The 17,262-nt window shown below is 42.1% G+C and overlaps 2 protein-coding genes across 2 annotated transcripts in view; one reads left to right on the top strand and one right to left on the bottom strand.

The window, feature by feature from the left end:
- Window positions 1-17,262, bottom strand: part of eif4e2 (eukaryotic translation initiation factor 4E family member 2) — a 400,744-nt gene that overhangs the window by 213,447 nt on the left and 170,035 nt on the right. The window lies entirely within an intron of this gene.
- prss56 (serine protease 56) overlaps window positions 3,487-17,262 on the top strand; it is a 49,439-nt gene continuing 35,663 nt past the window's right edge. The window contains exons 1-6 of the mRNA XM_078410140.1: window positions 3,487-3,608; window positions 9,129-9,287; window positions 12,862-13,062; window positions 14,568-14,621; window positions 15,630-15,816; window positions 16,394-16,502. Of these exons, the coding sequence (XP_078266266.1) occupies window positions 3,509-3,608; window positions 9,129-9,287; window positions 12,862-13,062; window positions 14,568-14,621; window positions 15,630-15,816; window positions 16,394-16,502 (810 nt within the window). The 5' untranslated portion in view covers window positions 3,487-3,508. The remainder of the gene's footprint in view (window positions 3,609-9,128; window positions 9,288-12,861; window positions 13,063-14,567; window positions 14,622-15,629; window positions 15,817-16,393; window positions 16,503-17,262) is intronic.

The raw sequence follows: 17,262 nt of genomic DNA, 5'->3' as shown, positions 1-17,262 counted from the left end.
TACAATTAGCAAGAGTTTTGAATCACTCTGCTTACCAGCATTGTTTAAAATTCCAGCTTGGAATGAAAATACTGGTGACTGGAATAAAGATAAATACACACAACCTGTCTGAGAAAAATGTTATATTAATCAGATCGACTTGCAGACTGAACAAAGGGTACATTTATTATTCATAAGAGTAACAAGAAAGAAAATCATTATTTTGGATATATAATAAATATAACTTCAAAGAAATGACAGTGCAATCCATTATGGGCCATTTTGTACATTCTGAACTAAAATTTCATACTGTTAGTCTTTCATATCAGTTGTGTATATATTTGTCTTAAATAAAAACTGCAAATGATGTATGCACTCTACAGAACAAGTAGCAGTGGAAAAATAAACAGAGTTAATCTTTCAAGTTGATGACCTCCATCAGATGTATATCTGTGTTCTAATTAGGCAGGATGGCAATCAAAATATTCCATATTGTCTTCTTTAACAATGCAAATCAAAGCAGTAGTGCAGGCCATTCCCCAGCACCATCATACGTTGCATAGTTAATAACAATAATATGTTTTGTTATAACGGAAATTGCTTGTTTTTATGGTGAACTTATGATGAGCAATTTGTTTTAATGTCTTTGGAACTAACCAGGTGGGTGACATTTTCCACCAGTTTACTTTGTGATCAACATTCATAAAATCCTGTAGGGGATCATTATTGAAACCTTTGACTTGAAACCATTACTTGGGCACCAGACTTTGTGAAAGCAAATATCTCAAAATCTTTTCTACATCTTATGTACGGGGACATGAAATAAATATTATCTCCAGTAAGCAAATGGATGCTTGTTAACTTTTCCTTTCTGGAACAAAACTCACAGAACCTGAAGGGTCTTCATTGCATGAAAATGGAAATGTTTCGGGAGTGAAATGAATAAGAAATTAATATGCAGGATTTTGTGATTCACCGTATCATCCAATCTCTTCCAATGGCTTTCAAAATGAGGAAAGAGAGGTCTGTTATTTTATGCAGGTGATGGTTGACAAGAATATACAAACTAATCTGATGTTCAAAATTTAATTAGGACTGATGTTACATTTCAGCAAGGAATCACATATCAGACACACTGGGGAGATATATTTTAAATGAGTTGCAATCTCTTGTTCCTGCCTTTGAATTTGCAAGGTATGGTAACTTGGTGGATCTTTGTAGACCCAGGGGAAATAGCCACAATCTGACAGATTAAGCTCAACACCGAATTATAACATTTTGATAATGCAATACTGGATAAATTTTGTTGCAAAATAATAAGGATTGAAAGAATTAATGGAAGCCACAATGTTTTGGAAATTGGATGGGAACGATTTAGGGCTGTTTACCAATTTATAACTCCTTTACAAGTTGGATTAGTGGACATCAAGATTATGATTGTTGTAACTAATCAAATTGTAAATAAAGCATTTTAAACGCTGCAAATGATGAGGATGATTAATTATATCCAAGCTAGCATAAAAATCATTTTCTGCTGTCTGGCAAATTAACCACCTGAAACTTAGTAGAAAACACTGATCCATTTATTGACTCTGGCAAATAGTCTGGTTCAACTAAGTTAAATATCCTGGGTGGACTCCAAGAGCCATACTTTTTTCAACTGGTAACTTGCCATTGCGCAGAGAAAAATTACATGGAATATCATTCCTACGGTACCTGCCATCCGAAATCTTCATTTTTGGGGGATATCTGATGCACTAGCTTTGATGAAATTTGATGATAAATTGCACAAAATTATTTTGGGCATGTAGACAGTCGACCTTACATTCCACTTGGTGCCAGCGACTAAACTGTGGCTCATTCCTCCAGTAATTTATTGTTTTAATCTTCAACCAAAATTGGGGTTTTAAAGGTTGTACTCTCCTTTTAATAACCTGATACATCACTCACTTTACACTTAAAACTCCTCTTACAAGTTGGATTGGTGGAGATCAAGATCATAACTGTTGTAAATATAGATAGAAAATAAAGCATTATCAATGGCTTCATAAGTTCATAAGTTCTAGGAGCAGAATTAGGCTATTCAACCCATCAAATCTATTCCACCATTCAATCATGGCTGAGCTATCTTTCCCTCTCAACCCCATTCTCCTGTCTTCTCCCCATAACCCCTGATACCTGTACTAATCAAGAAATCGGTTTAGAAATCTAATCAACTAATCAAGAAATACTTCACTGAAGTATACGTATTAGAGCAGATCTGTGAAATTCTGATGCAAATAGTTTGTGGATGGTTGTAGGGTAAACTCTTCTCACATTCGTTAAATGTTGCACATTGGCTTTGAAGAAATTTGGGACCTGTGTCAGTAGATTGCCAAAGCTTCATGGCATAGACCTGCTTTAGTGATTGAAGATGACACAGTGCATCACGAGGTAAGTCAAGTCAGTGTAGGAATAATTATATTATCTTTTGACAGCAAACATGCAAGTCATAGGACAACTGCTGTCAATAGACTAATACATTGTTTTTTGGCCATGCACCTATTGAGTTTTATCCATTCTCTTAGGAACAACATAAAACAACAGTGAGGTCCTAGGACCTGACATGATCAGTTGTGTTTACAAATGTATTAATTTGTGCATGGAAGGTTATGGTGCATAACACTATGATGTGTGAACTTCTGTTTGACGTACACCAGCAAATTAAGCCCCAAATATCGCAAAGTAGCAAATCTTTATGTAGTACTTTGTTCAATTCTTCAAAGGTTTGTGAGGTACATGAGACTAAAAGCTTTTCCCTCAAAGATAATCAAAGATTCAGTTAAGTTTGCTTCTTGAAAGTTTAAACAAAAGAGATTCAATCACAACGTTGTTTCATCAAAACATTCCATAAAAATCATTATAACTTCCATATAAATCATTCTGGTGACCAACTAGTCATTCCGTTAGATCTTGGTGATTACGTAAAGTTTGGAATATAAAATGTTTCCAGTTTTCATTTGAAGTGCCTCTTTAAAGATGTTGAACCACAAGTAATTAATTGTATATGTGTGCTTGAGATCAGGCGAGCATGCTTAATGATTTGTTCCCCTTTTTCCTGACAGAATATTCCCTTGGACAAAAGTGATGCAAACTGACAATATTTTATTCTCAAAAACAAAAGGGTGAAAATGATCAATGCGAGCGCCCGGGCTCTTGATCATTAGTTTAGCTTTGATGCTGCCGTTTGGGCCGTGTTCAGAGCACAATGCAGCTATTCAGAGGCGGACAGACACCCCACAATCAGCCAGGTCTACTAACTGCAGTAATGAATTCAACTGTTTGTCTGTAATTCATGGGAAACTCCTGCTCCCCCTCAGCCTATATGCATAAAACTCTGCACTGCCCACTGTCATCTAAACCAGCCCAAGGGGAGCGTCAGCAACTAAAAATAAGACTTACTCCTCAGCAGAAAGGAGCTTGTGCCTCAAAAGCTTGTTTTACAAAGGAGTCTGAAAGAAGTTTTGAATCAGACTTGATACAGAGGTTTATGAGGAGGATGTTGCTGTATTTCTTATTAGCTGTGGACATCAGCTTGGCAGTTCCACTGAGTAGAGATGTATACAGACTGTCATCCAGTGCCTTGGAAGGTGAGACCAACCTTCATTATATATTGCTAAGCACACTCACTGGTCTAAATTAACCTGTGCATTTATAGAAAATTTATTTACAGCTTGTGCATGTGTCGGTGCATGGAGATTATTCGTGCGTGTGCATTCATTTCTTCTGACAACCAGGACTAAACCAATGTTTTCCGCCCAACAGAGAGTTGGGAAGATGCATATTATTAACGGCTGTCTGCGCTGATACACAAACTGTGAGACATTCAAAGCATGTTAGTTACTACTTTAAATGTGGCGAGACGACCGACATATCAAAGCACTTACCCTAACCGTATGCAGATGCGCATGCAGCAGATGTAAATAAACATTGTATGCCAACGTGCCAACAGCCAGGGAGTAGCCGCAGTGCTTGCAACCACGTGGGCTTCCGCCTTCAGATAATCAGTCAAATACACAGACGCTTGCTGCACCTTGTAATGGCAGTGATTTCAGGCAGATATTCAACTGTAGGCGGCTGCAAAGGAATCGAGCAGATTAGTTAAACTCTTGAACGTTGAATAATTAGCGTCATGGAACCAAAGAGAGTTTACTACCAGTTCAAAGAACATCAGGGAACCGTAGGACACTGCAGAAGGCTGCAACCCCATAAGTGAGATAACTGAGAAGTGAGAAGGGACCAAGGTATTGTGTAGGAAGGAACTGCAGATGCTGGTTTACACCGAAGAGAGTCACAAAATGCAGGAGTAATATCACAGAGGGGGACCATAGTATTGTTTGATCTTCGAGCAGTCAAACGTTCTTACTGACTGAGATTTGGCGTCATTAAATACATGTAATAACTACCATCATGGGGAGATATTAAATAGTTGTCCTTTACCGGTATGTTTTACGATCAAAAGTACACTATATATTCTATCCCAATCTCTCATAGCTAATGTGTAAGAAGGAACTGCAGATGCTGGTTTAAACCAAAGATAGACACAAAAAGCTGGAGTAACTCAGCGGGACAGGCAGCATCTCTGGAGAGGAATGGGTGAAGTTTTGGGTCAAGACCCTTCTTCAGACCTCGACCCGGGTCTCGACCCGAAACATCACCCGTTCCTTCTCTCCAGAGATGCTGCCTGTCCCGCTGAGTTACTCCAGCTTTTTGTGTCTGCCCTCACAGCTAATGTTGGAATAACTGTGATTGGGCTGTTTGCAATGTGTTTGTAGATCACGTGGATTACCAGTAGATGTTGACCACTTTTCCAGCTGGCTGGTGACATTTGTTCATCCAAAAATATCTGTTTTTATTTACTAGTTTGGGATAAAGCTATTTAAAACTGTGGTTTCAGGCATTGATGCATGACAGCATGTTCAACCATTAAGCTGATAAAAAAAAGATGACACAAATTGACATTAATTAGCACCTCTTTGGAAAGTTTTAAATTTGCCAACCCTAATTTTGATTGCCATGTCAAAACAGAAGGGAACTACATCTTGATTTATCATGAATATTGTCGTTTTTAGCTGATTCATTACATGTCTGATTACAAATGAAGATTAAGTGGAAATAAGGGAGGAAAATAAGACAGTTCCACCGACCTATTATGCCGACACGCAAAGTGAAAACCATTCACGTCTCTCCCGTGTTGGTCATCTGTTTGAAATTCACCCGGCCAGTGATGCTAATTGTATTAAGATGTGCTGACGTGTCTCACACTACCAGTAGGGCTACATGGTAAGGCAGTTACATGAAAGGCCATAGTAAAGACATAGTGGAAGGACGACAGAAGAAATTAGCAATGAGGTGAGTGATGTTAGAGCAACTGCCTTTTTTCACCCCTAACATAAGAGATTCAATCCAGGTTTTCAAAGGATGAGGGGATTATGTTTTATGTAATATAGAAGTTTTTTTAAAAAGCAGATGCCGCAAATCTGAAATTAAAACATAAAGGGGAGAGATGACCAACTGACCAGGCACTATCTGTGGAAAGTTAATGGCTCAGGTTGTGATTTTTCTGACAAAAGCTTTGTTTCTCTCTTCACAGCTGCTGCATTACCCACTGTTTTTATGTGTTACAGAGTTTAAGGCAAATGTAATTGACTGAAGAGTTAGAAATTAGAGTCATACAGCATGAAAACAGACCCATCAGTCCTGCTCATTCAAGCCAATCTAAGTTAGTCCCATTTGCCCACATTTGCCCCATATTCTTCTAAAACTTTCCTGTCCGTGTACTTGCCCAAAAGTGTTCTAAATGCTGCTTAGCGTACCGAGAGAACATTTGTAACCAAAAGAACAAAGTAATGATTAGGAAATCATCTTTTACAAGCAGATGGTCAGAAAAAAATGCACTTCAGAAATAATGCTGAAATGTCAATCAAGGGATATCGTTAAAAGAGAACCAGGTAATATTTGAGATCAAAGATGTGGGAAAGTGGAAAACTACGTCAGATGTTGGTGCAAGACACCAAATAGCCTTCTTTGATTTAACAATGATTTTGTGTAGAAAATGGTTATGGGAGCAACACGGATTTCAAAACAGGGATTGGAGCAACCTATTGAAATGGAGAGTTTGGGGGGATTCCCAGAAAACAGAGTAGTAGTTTATTAATCCAAAGGACTTTAAGAGTATGGAAATTTAAATTTATGAAGACCAGGGTGAGAGTTATGGAATGTGCGACGTTTCGGGTCGAGACCCCTCTTCAACTGAAACGCCACCCATTCCTTCTCTCCAGAGATGCTGCCTGTCCCGCTGAGTTACTCCAGCATTTTGTGTCTACCTTCGATTTAAACCAGCATCTGCAGTTCCTTCCTACACAGGTTGAGAGTCATAGCATATAATCCTTTATATTGATTCTATATCAATCATTCGAGGTCTAAAAGGTAAGCAATGATAAAGCGTTCAGATTTTCTGATGATAAACACAAAACGGTGGAGTAAATTAGCAGAAAGCAAAGAGTGGGGATAAATGGGTCCCTTTCGGAATGGCAGGCAGTGACCAGTGGGGTACCGCAAGGTTCGGTGCTGGGACCCCAGCTATTTACAATATACATTAATGACTTAGACGAAGGGATTAAAAGTACCATTAGCAAATTTGCAGATGATACTAAGCTGGGGGGTAGTGTGAATTGTGAGGAAGATGCAATAAGGCTGCAGGGTGACTTGGACAGGTTGTGTGAGTGGGCGGATACATGGCAGATGCAGTTTAATGTAGATAAGTGTGAGGTTATTCACTTTGGAAGTAAGAATAGAAAGGCAGATTATTATCTGAATGGTGTCAAGTTAGGAGGAGGGGGAGTTCAACGAGATCTGGGTGTCCTAGTGCATCAGTCAATGAAAGGAAGCATGCAGGTACAGCAGGCAGTGAAGAAAGCCAATGGAATGTTGGCCTTCATAACAAGAGGAGTTGAGTATAGGAGCAAAGAGGTCCTTCTACAGTTGTACCGGGCCCTGGTGAGACCGCACCTGGAGTACTGTGTGCAGTTTTGGTCTCCAAATTTGAGGAAGGATATTCTTGCTATGGAGGGCGTGCAGCGTAGGTTCACTGGGTTGATTCCCGGAATGGCGGGACTGTCGTATGTTGAAAGGCTGGAGCGATTGGGCTTGTATACACTGGAATTTAGAAGGATGAGGGGGGATCTTATTGAAACATATAAGATAATTAGGGGATTGGACACATTAGAGGCAGGAAACATGTTCCCAATGTTGGGGGAGTCCAGAACAAGGGGCCACAGTTTAAGAATAAGGGGTAGGCCATTTAGAACGGAGATGAGGAAGAACTTTTTCAGTCAGAGAGTGGTGAAGGTGTGGAATTCTCTGCCTCAGAAGGCAGTGGAGGCCAGTTCGTTGGATGCTTTCAAGAGAGAGCTGGATAGAGCTCTTAAGGATAGCGGAGTGAGGGGGTATGAGGAGAAGGCAGGAACGGGGTACTGATTGAGAGTGATCAGCCAAGATCGCATTGAATGGCGGTGCTGGCTCGAAGGGCTGAATGGCCTACTCCTGCACCTATTGTCTATTGTCTATTGTCTATTGTCTATTGACAGCATCTCTGGATAGAAGGAATGGGTGACGTTTTAGGTCGAGACCCTTCTTCAGACTTTCAGATTTTCTAAAGGTTTACGATTTACCTGGTAATGTAAGTAAGGTTAATGTAAGGTAATCTATTGTGAGTGGAAATAGTAAGGATGATACTGGTGGTAAGTAGTATCACCCTTGTCATTTCTGGGATAAGGAGTGCAAGATCTCTGAACACAGTGAATATTCAGGTATGACGCCCATGATAGAATAAATCATTGATCCTCATGAGAATATAAATTTGATTAAGCGACCCAGATCTGATAGAGCACAACCTGAAGTTGAATCAATGTTGCTTTAAACATAATTATAACTGAAAATAATAAAAATATTTCAAAAATGCTGTCAATGTCCTTAATAAAATAATATATGATGTTAAAGGGAATCATCCCACAAAATTAGAATTAAAATGTATTTTCTTAATGCTTCAGAATAATAAAATCATGTCTTCAAAGAATTTCCATTATTTTAAATACAAGCAAACAACGAAAGCATAATACATGTGGTTGTAGAGTAGGTCATTTCAGATAGTCTCTGCTTTCCCTCTCCATCCTCTCCCCCTTCCCAGTTTTCCCACTAGTCTTCCTGTCTCCGACTACATCCTGTCTTTGTCCCGCCCCCTTCCCCTGACATCAGTCTGAAGAGGGGTCTCGACCCGAAACGTCACCCATTCCTTCTCTCTAGAGATGCTGCCTGAGTGACTCCAGCATTTTGCGTCTGCCAAAGCATAATTCATTCCTTAATATGAGAGATAGGCTCGAGGAATATTAATGTAAGGTCATTAATATTTCTCAATATTCCAGATAGATGCCGTATTAATGCAAATGGATGGATCTTCTTGTTCATGTGGACGATGATTGTACTTAAAATAAGATACTGTTTTGATTGCAATATTTATACTGTGGATTGTGTTAGAGGTATATCAATCACAAAAGTTCCTAAAATAATAACTTTGTTAATCTCTGCTAACTCCTGCATTTCTATAGCGCCTTTTGAAACCTCAGGTTATTCCCAAACACTTTCAAATATCCTCAAAGTTTAGTTACAATTATAACCGATTGTCTCAACATAGAGTATTTAGATTTAGAGATACAGCACAGAAACAGGCCCTTCGGCCCACCGGGTCCGCGCCACCCAGCGATCCCCGCACACTAACGCTATCCTACACCCACTAGGGACAACTTTTACATTTGCCCAGCCAATTAACCTACATACCTGTACATCTTTGGAGTGTGGGAGGAAACCGAAGATCTCGGAGAAAACCCACGCAGGTCACGGGGAGAACGTACAAACTCCGTACAGACGGCGCCCGTAGTCAGGATCGAACCTGAGTCTCTGGTGCTGCATTCGCTGTAAGGCAGCAACTCTACAGCTGCGCCACCGTGTCGCCCATGAATGATTGTTTCACCCAGCTAGCCATGATACTTTTAAGTAATTGATGAAATTGATCAGATTATTTTGGAGTAAAATGTTTGTTTTTCTCTGTGCAGAGTTGTCAAACAAGGGAACAATCATTTTAGAAGCAGCCTCAAAGAATGCATTATTACTGCTGGACGAGGTGCTCAAGAAACGTGATCTCCACTGGAAAGAATGCAACTACTGCCCAACATGTCTGTTTAAGAACTGTGGCAACAAGACAGCTCAGTGTGGTACGTGAAACTCCAAGCAATGGAGTTAAACAAACTTAGCTTCTCTGACAAGACTATGAGAGAGTACGATTCAACCTCAAGAGAGTTTCATGAATGAAACGTCGGCTGAAGACCTCGAACCTTTGGGCTAATACTATTATTATTATTATTACTAATATTATTAAGTGCCCTGGTCTTCACTGAACTCATCTCAATTGGCTCCTAAGGGGGCTCTACAGCTAATATTCATGCCCAATTTACTGGAAGATGAATTGGATAATGGTCTTTGCACACTGAGATTTGCTGGAACTGACTGTAGACTGGCATTGGATAAAGTCCCATTGCTTGTGATGTTTCAAAGCGTAACTGGGTTGAACTATTTATAAGTGTGCTCCCTTGCACCAAAAAGGTTGGACTTCCAGCAGGGTGTAACCAATTGGTTAAAGATTCAGTGTGGTTGGGATATATACGGGGAAGGAGGACCACAATCTGGTCATTTGAGGGCAAATTGCAGTTGTTAGTAAATCTGAAGATTCTGCCCAACTGCCTTGTGCTCCTCAGGCACTCCATTAACATTATGGTTCATCAGAAAATGTGGACAATGTCACAGATACTTGATCACATGCTCTACTAATGTGAGCCATGCATCATGATCAGTAGATGACCCCTAAGGCCCTTGCATTCTGGAGGACAGGCCGCAGCTAGATGCATGTGGAGATGCAACTCTGCGTGTGTACATCATCTGGGATATTGTTGAGGCATCTGCATGCACCAAAGGATGCATACATATTGTCTCAGCCTCGGCTTCCCACGCACCAGCTTTACAGCGCTTACAGCGCCAGAGATCCGGGTTCGATCCCGACTACAGGCACTGTAAGAAAATAACTGCGGATGCTGGTACAACTCGAAGGTATTTATTCACAAAATCCTGGAGTAACTCAGCAGGTCAGGCAGCATCTCAGGAGAGAAGGAATGGGTTTATTCACAAAATGCTGGAGTAACTCAGCAGGTCAGGCAGCATCTCGGGAGAGAAGGAATTGGGTGATGTTTCAGGTCGAGACCCTTCTTCAGACTGATAGACAATAGACAATAGGTGGAGGAGTAGGTCATTCGGCCTTTCGAGCCAGCACCGCCATTCAATGTGATCATGGCTGATCATTCTCAATCAGTACCCCGTTTCTGCTTTCTCACCATACCCCCTGACTCCGCTATCCTTAAGAGCTCTATCCAGCTCTCTCTTGAATGTTGAGGCATCTGCATGCACCAACGGATGCATGTCAGGGGGCGGGACAAAGGAAGGATATAGGTGGAGACAGGAAGATAGAGGGAGAACTGGGGAGGGGAAGAGAGGGACAGAAGAATTATCTAAAGTTGGAAAAGTCGATGTTCATACCATTGGGCTGCAAGGTGCCCAAGCGAAATATGAGGTGCTGTTCCTCCAATTTCCGGTGGGCTTCACTGGCACTGGAGGAAGCCCATGACAGAAAGGTCAGACTGGGAGTGGTAGGGGGAGTTGAAGTGCTCAGCCACCGGGAGATCAGGTTGGTTAAGGAGGACTGAGCGAAGGTGTTGAGCGAAGCGATCGCCGAGCCTGCATTTGGTTTTGCCGATGTCAAGAAGTTGACATCTGGAGCAGCGGATACAATAGATGAGGTTGGAGGAGGTGCAGGTGAACCTCTGTCTCACCTGGAAAGACTGCTTGGGTCCTTGGATGGAGTTGAGGGGGGAGGTAAAGGGATCGATGTTGCATCTCCTGCGGTTGCAGGGGAAAGTGCCCGGGGATGGGATGGTTTGCGTAGGAAGGGACGAGTGGACCAGGGAGTTACGGAGGGAATGGTCTCTGCGGAACACAGAGAGGGAAGGGGATGGGAAGATGTGGCCAGTAGTGGGGTCCCGTTGGAGGTGACGGAAATGTTGGAGGATGATTTGTTGGATACACTGGCTGATGGGGTGTAAGGTGAGAACGAGGGGGATTCTGTCCTTGTTGTGAGTGGGGGGAGGGGGAGCAAGAGCGGAGCTGTGGGATGTAGAAGAGACCTAGTGAGAGCCTCATCTATAATGGAAGAGGGGAAGCCCCGTTTCCTGAAGAATGAGGACATCTCTGACAGGAGACAGGGTGGGAAGAAGTGTAGTCCAGATAGCTGTGCGAATCAGTGGGTTTACAGTAGATGTCCGTCACTAGTCTGTCTCCTGTGATGGAGATGGTGAGGTCCAGAAACGGTAGGGAGATGTCGGAGATAGTCCAAGTATATTTACACTGTCTGTACGGAGTATGTACGTTCTCCTCGTGACCTGCGTGGGTTTTCTCCGAGATCTTCAGTTTCCTCCCACTCTCCAAAGACGTACAGGTTTGTAGGTTAATTGGCTTAGTATAATTGTAAAATTGTCCCTCGTGTGTGTAGGATAGTGTTAATGTGCGGGGATCGCTGGTCGGTGCGGACTCGGAGGGTCAAAGGGCCTGTTTCCTCGCTGTATCTCTAAACTGAACTAAACTAAACTAAACCAATCCACCACACTCCTCCACCCCTGATCTGTACACACATTCCCAATCATAACTACTTTTGAAAACCCAATTCACACAAACCTCTGAAGTCAAACTGTACATGTTTAAAGCAAATATCCACATTTACATCCACATACATATATATCCACATCAACGATATCCACATATATATCCACATCAACGATATCCACATTTATATCCACATCAACGATATCCTGTTGCTCCACTGCGGTTTCTCCTCCTGAGATGCTGCCTGACCTGCTGAGTTACTCCAGCATTTTGTGAATACCAGCATCTGCAGTTATTTTCTTACACATTTCGTTTTCATTCACTACGTTACATAATGGAATTTGATTGAGTGTTTGACTCTGAAATCATCATTGGTAGAGCATTTGTACACTTGTCTACATTGTTAAATATTCCCATCTCAAATATTATTGGAATCTCTGGTGTAAACCTGGTGAGACATTCACTACAAACCATGCTCAGGGTGACAGTACTGACTGTAAAATAGGCTTCTGAAATATTCCTTTCTGTGTAAAATGTCCTTTAGCTTCACTAATGCTTAATTGAAATGTTATGATGTGATCAAGCCATTTCTACCATGGACGAGCATCATGTTTTATAATTGGATACATGATATTTCTGATCAGACTACTTGCACCAGATTATGACGATACTCCAGTGTAAGAGATGTTTACAACTGTGCCAACTGTGTTTTAGCATCTGAACCATTTCACACAGTGGACAGGAAAAAAAACTGCAGATGCTGGTTTAAATCGAAGGTAGACACGAAATGCTGGAGTAACTCAATGGGTCAGGCAGCATCTCTGGAGAGAAGGAATGGGTGACGTTTCGGGTCGAGACACTTCTTCAGACTGAAGAAGGGTCTCGACATGAAACGTCACCCATTCCATTTCTCCAGAGATGCTGCCTGACCCGCTGAGTTACTCCAGTATTTTGGGTCTAACTTCACACAGTGGACATGGTCCAGTAAAATCTGGGTAGCAACAATTCAAATATTGATAGTTTCTATGTCATCTCATGTCACCTTTGGCTACTGCTGTGCTAATTGCTTTGTTTTTATTTCAGTTTTGGGGCTGATGCCCACATCAGAGCCCAGCTGTGATATCATTCTGAAAGCACAGTTATTGGAAGCAGAGGCCGAGCGAAACTGGGAGCTGAGTAAAGCATGCTGGTATTATCAAACCTATTGTCTTGAAGAAGGGCATCTGAAGGAAAACTGTCTAGAAAAGATGGAAGAATACTGTCGTGTGAGAATACATCAATGCAGTAAGTTTAGTGTACTGGTCATGGATATCATATCATATCATATCATATATCTACAGCCGGAAACAGGCCTTTTCGGCCCTCCAAGTCCGTGCCGCCCAGCGATCCCCGTACATCAACACTATCCTACACCCACTAGGGACAATTTTTACATTTACCCAGCCAATCAACCTACATACCTGTACGTCTTTGGAGTGTGGGAGGAAACCGAAGATCTCGGAGAAAACCCACGCAGGTCACGGGGAGAACGTACAAACTCCTTACAGTGCAGCACCCGTAGTCAGGATCGAACCTGTGTCTCCGACGGTGCATTCGCTGTAAAGCAGCAACTCTACCGCTGCGCTACCGTGCCGCCCAATGTATCTACTAAATGTGCTTTTTGCCAAGTAATTCGGCTCCAGGTTTAGGTTTAGGCTTATTATTGCCACATATTCTGAGTGTCACCTATTGTCACATTTTCTGGTGAAAAACTTTGTTCTGCATGCTATCCAAACAGATCGGATATATCGTACGTATTTATTTCACAAAATGCTGGAGTAACTCAGTAGGTCAGGCAGCATCTCAGGAGAGAAGGAATGGATGACGTTTCGGGTCGAGACCCTTCAGACTGATGTCAGGGGGGCGGGACAAAGGAAGGATATAGGTGGAGACAGGAAGATAGAGGGAGAACTGGGAAGGGGAGGGGAAGAGAGGGACAGAGGAACTATCTAAAGTTGGAGAAGTCAATGTTCATACCCCTGGTCTGCAAGCTGCCCAAGCGAAATATGAGGTGCTGTTCCTCCAATTTTCGGCACTGGAGGAGACCCATGACAGAAAAGTCAGACTGGGAGTGGGAGGGGTAGTTGAAGTGCTCAGCCACCGGGAGATCAGGTTGGTTAAGGCGGACTGAGCGAAGGTGTTGAGCGAAACGATCGATATCGTAAAATCAGTTCAAACTCAAGTACAGTAGAAAGAGCAAAGGGGGAAGATACAGGGTGCAGAATTAAGATCTCAGCATTGTTGTGCATTGATGACTTAGGCAAAGTCCAATGTCCTCAATGGGGTCGAGGTGAATCAAACAGTACCCTCACTGATGAAAGGACCATTTAACAGAACGGATGAAGCTATCCCTGTGTCTGGTGGCGCGCGCTTCCAAGCTTCTGTACCTTTTGCCAGATGGGAGCAAGGAAAAGAAGGAATGGCCGGGTGGGTCGAGGTTTTGATAATGCTGGCTGCATTTCCGAGGCATCATGAAGTGTAGATGTGAAGTTCTAGACACTCAAAGGTGTGGATTGGAACTGTCCATATGCAGGGCATGGTAATTACTTAGCAGATGGCTGCAGATCAACATTTATACTTGTGAAGTAACTTTATAAAGTTCATTTAGGATAACTTCAACAATGAGAATACTAAATAGTTTAAATCAAATCTTCTTAACCTCAGGGAGCAATATTGTCCTTCAGTCACTATAAAATTTGTAATAATGCTATTGTTGCTATTTGCAATAATGCTATTGTTGCTATTTGCAGCGGGGACAAACAACCTGAAAAGTCAGAATTCCTGGTTAATCTCAAAGACAAAAAGTAAGTAATAAATTCATTCACCTGAAGTAATACAGCGATGTGGCACCAAGTGGTGACCTAGTGGTGAGAATAAAGAATTACGTGTTTATTAAATGAAACTTTGCTCATTTATTCAATCATAAACTCATTGTAATCCGCAAGTGTTTGGGAAATGATTATCATTTTGTACATTAATGTACAGAATGTATAGTGGTCACACAAAGTAAGAAACAACTGAATTAATCATAGATCAAGCATAGACTTGAAGGTATTTATTCACAAAATGCTGGAGTAACTCAGCAGGTCAGGCAGCATCTCGGGAGAGAAGGAATGGGTGACATTTTGGGTCGAGACCCTTCTTCAGACGTCTCCCATTCCTTCTCTCCCGAGATACTGCCTGACCTGCTGAGTTACTCCAGCATTTTGTGAATAAATACCTTCGATTTGTACCAGCATCTGCAGTTATTTTCTTAAACGTAGACTTGATATAGTTTCCCGTGATAATCATTTCCCAATCTCCAGAGGATTACAAGGAGTTTATGATTTAATATCACTTTAATAATATTTTAATATTATAATTATTTTTGATGCTTTTATTAATGTAAAGAATATGAGATTACAGGAACAGAAGCATTCTATGGAGCTCCATGACCTTGCGGCAGCTTTCTGTCAGTTCAGGGCTCACATCGTGTTTCTCTCCATCCACCTGCCTTGTTTGTGCAACTATTAGCACCCAACTGAGAATCATCACTCAGCTCGAAGGGTTTAACTCTGTGCAATGCTGGTGAATCCGTACTGCTATACCTAACCTCCAAGGTTGTTGTAACCGAGGAGTAGGACTCCAATGAGGACTGAAATGATCCTTATATCAGTGCCAGATCACTTCCTTCTCATTGCAGGTCAACATCCATTGGCATCTTTAATTATGCGCCACTACCTGCCACTCCAAATCCCTTCCAGTCATCTCTAAGGGTTCATGGTTGGAGCTTCCTAATTGGATACACTGATGGAAGTGTCTTTTACTTTCAGCCACATGTGGTCAGAGAGCAGCTGTGCCCAAAGACACCGTGGCCATGGGGAAGATTGTTGGTGGGAATGTCGCAGCTCCTGGAAGCTGGCCCTGGCTGGTGCTGCTGAAGCTGAATGGGAACGTGATGTGTGGTGGTGTCCTGGTGCAGGAGTCGTGGGTCGTGACAGCAGCACATTGCTTCACAGGGTAAGGATCTTACTGATATTAGCGATGACCATTGAAAGTGACAACAAAATGAATCAAAAATTAAAAATGGTCTAACCTATTGCCAACTTTGTAAATATGATGGTTTAAACATTGTCATCCAGTAGAATGTTGAGGTTAATAAATTTAACTGAAGAAGGAACTGCAGATGCTGGTTTGAACCAAACATTGACACAAAAACCTGGAGTAACCCAACGAGTTAGACAGCATCTCTGAAGAAAAGGAATAGGTGACGTTTCGGGATTAGGGTCTGAAAGGTGGGAGGGGTGAGGGACAGGGTCTGAAGAAGGGTCTCGACCTGAAACGTTACCTATTCCCTTTCTCCAGAGACGTTAACTGAAGAAGAGCCTGTTGACATAAGCATGGTAGAGACGATTTTAACCATGATCACACAGAGGATCACCCACTTACATGGATGTGGCAATGCTTTGAGCTAACATCCCACCCACCCTACTCAATCCTGTGTTAGATAGGTCTGACGTGATATCAGCAGACTTAGCTGGAACTTCATTGTCTGTAGAAAGACTCTAAAAATTACCTGCCTTACGTTTTGCTTTAGGAACAGAAATGAAAATTATTGGCGAGTGGCCGTTGGTGAATATGATTTGAGAAAGCAAGATCCTGAAGAAAGAATTTTCCAAATCAATCGTATCATCACCCACCCCAAGGTACAAGCATTACATTAACTTGCTCTCTGTCTCCACAGAAGCCGCCTCACCCGCCTTGTATTTATAGACATTTCTGTTTATTTTCGGTATTATCGGCATCTGTAGTATTTTATATTTCTTCAGTGTTAATCACGTTTAGCAATAAAACAAAGCAAGACACAAAATGCTGGAGTGATTCAGCGGGACAGGCAGCATCCCTGGAGAACATGGATAAGCGACATTTCAGGTCGAGACCCTTCTTCAGACTGATTGTGGTAGGGGAGAGAGAGGAAAGCTGGAAGAGAGGATAGGTGGGGCAGAGCCTGGCAAGTGATAGGTGGATACAGGTGAGGGGGGGGGTTGATAGGCAGATGGGTGGACAAAGACCAGAGAAGGAAATTCAAAAGGTGTGAGACAAAAGGATTGAAGAGTTGCGAATTGTGAAGCTAGAGGAAGGAATGTAGGTTAGAAGGGGAGGGGCAAAATAGGTGCAAGTCCCGGTGAGGCACAGGTTATAAAGGGGGGAAAGGAGGGGGAGAAGAAGGGGGGGGGAGAGATTTCGTCAGTTACCTAAAATTGGAGAATTCAATGTTCATACTATTGGGTTGTAAGCTACCCAAGCAGAATATGAGGTGCTGTTTCTCCAGTTTGCGTGTGGCCGCACTCTGGCCATGGAGGATGTCCAACGTAGAAAGGTCAGTGTGGGAATGGGTAGAGGAGTTAAAATGGTTAGCAACCGGGAGATCCAGTTGGCCTTGGTGGACCGAGCGTAGGTGTTCGG

The sequence above is a fragment of the Rhinoraja longicauda genome, chromosome 13 (genome assembly GCF_053455715.1).
Source record: "Rhinoraja longicauda isolate Sanriku21f chromosome 13, sRhiLon1.1, whole genome shotgun sequence".
NCBI lineage: Eukaryota > Metazoa > Chordata > Chondrichthyes > Rajiformes > Arhynchobatidae > Rhinoraja > Rhinoraja longicauda.
This window is presented reverse-complemented; position numbering and strand designations above follow the sequence as displayed.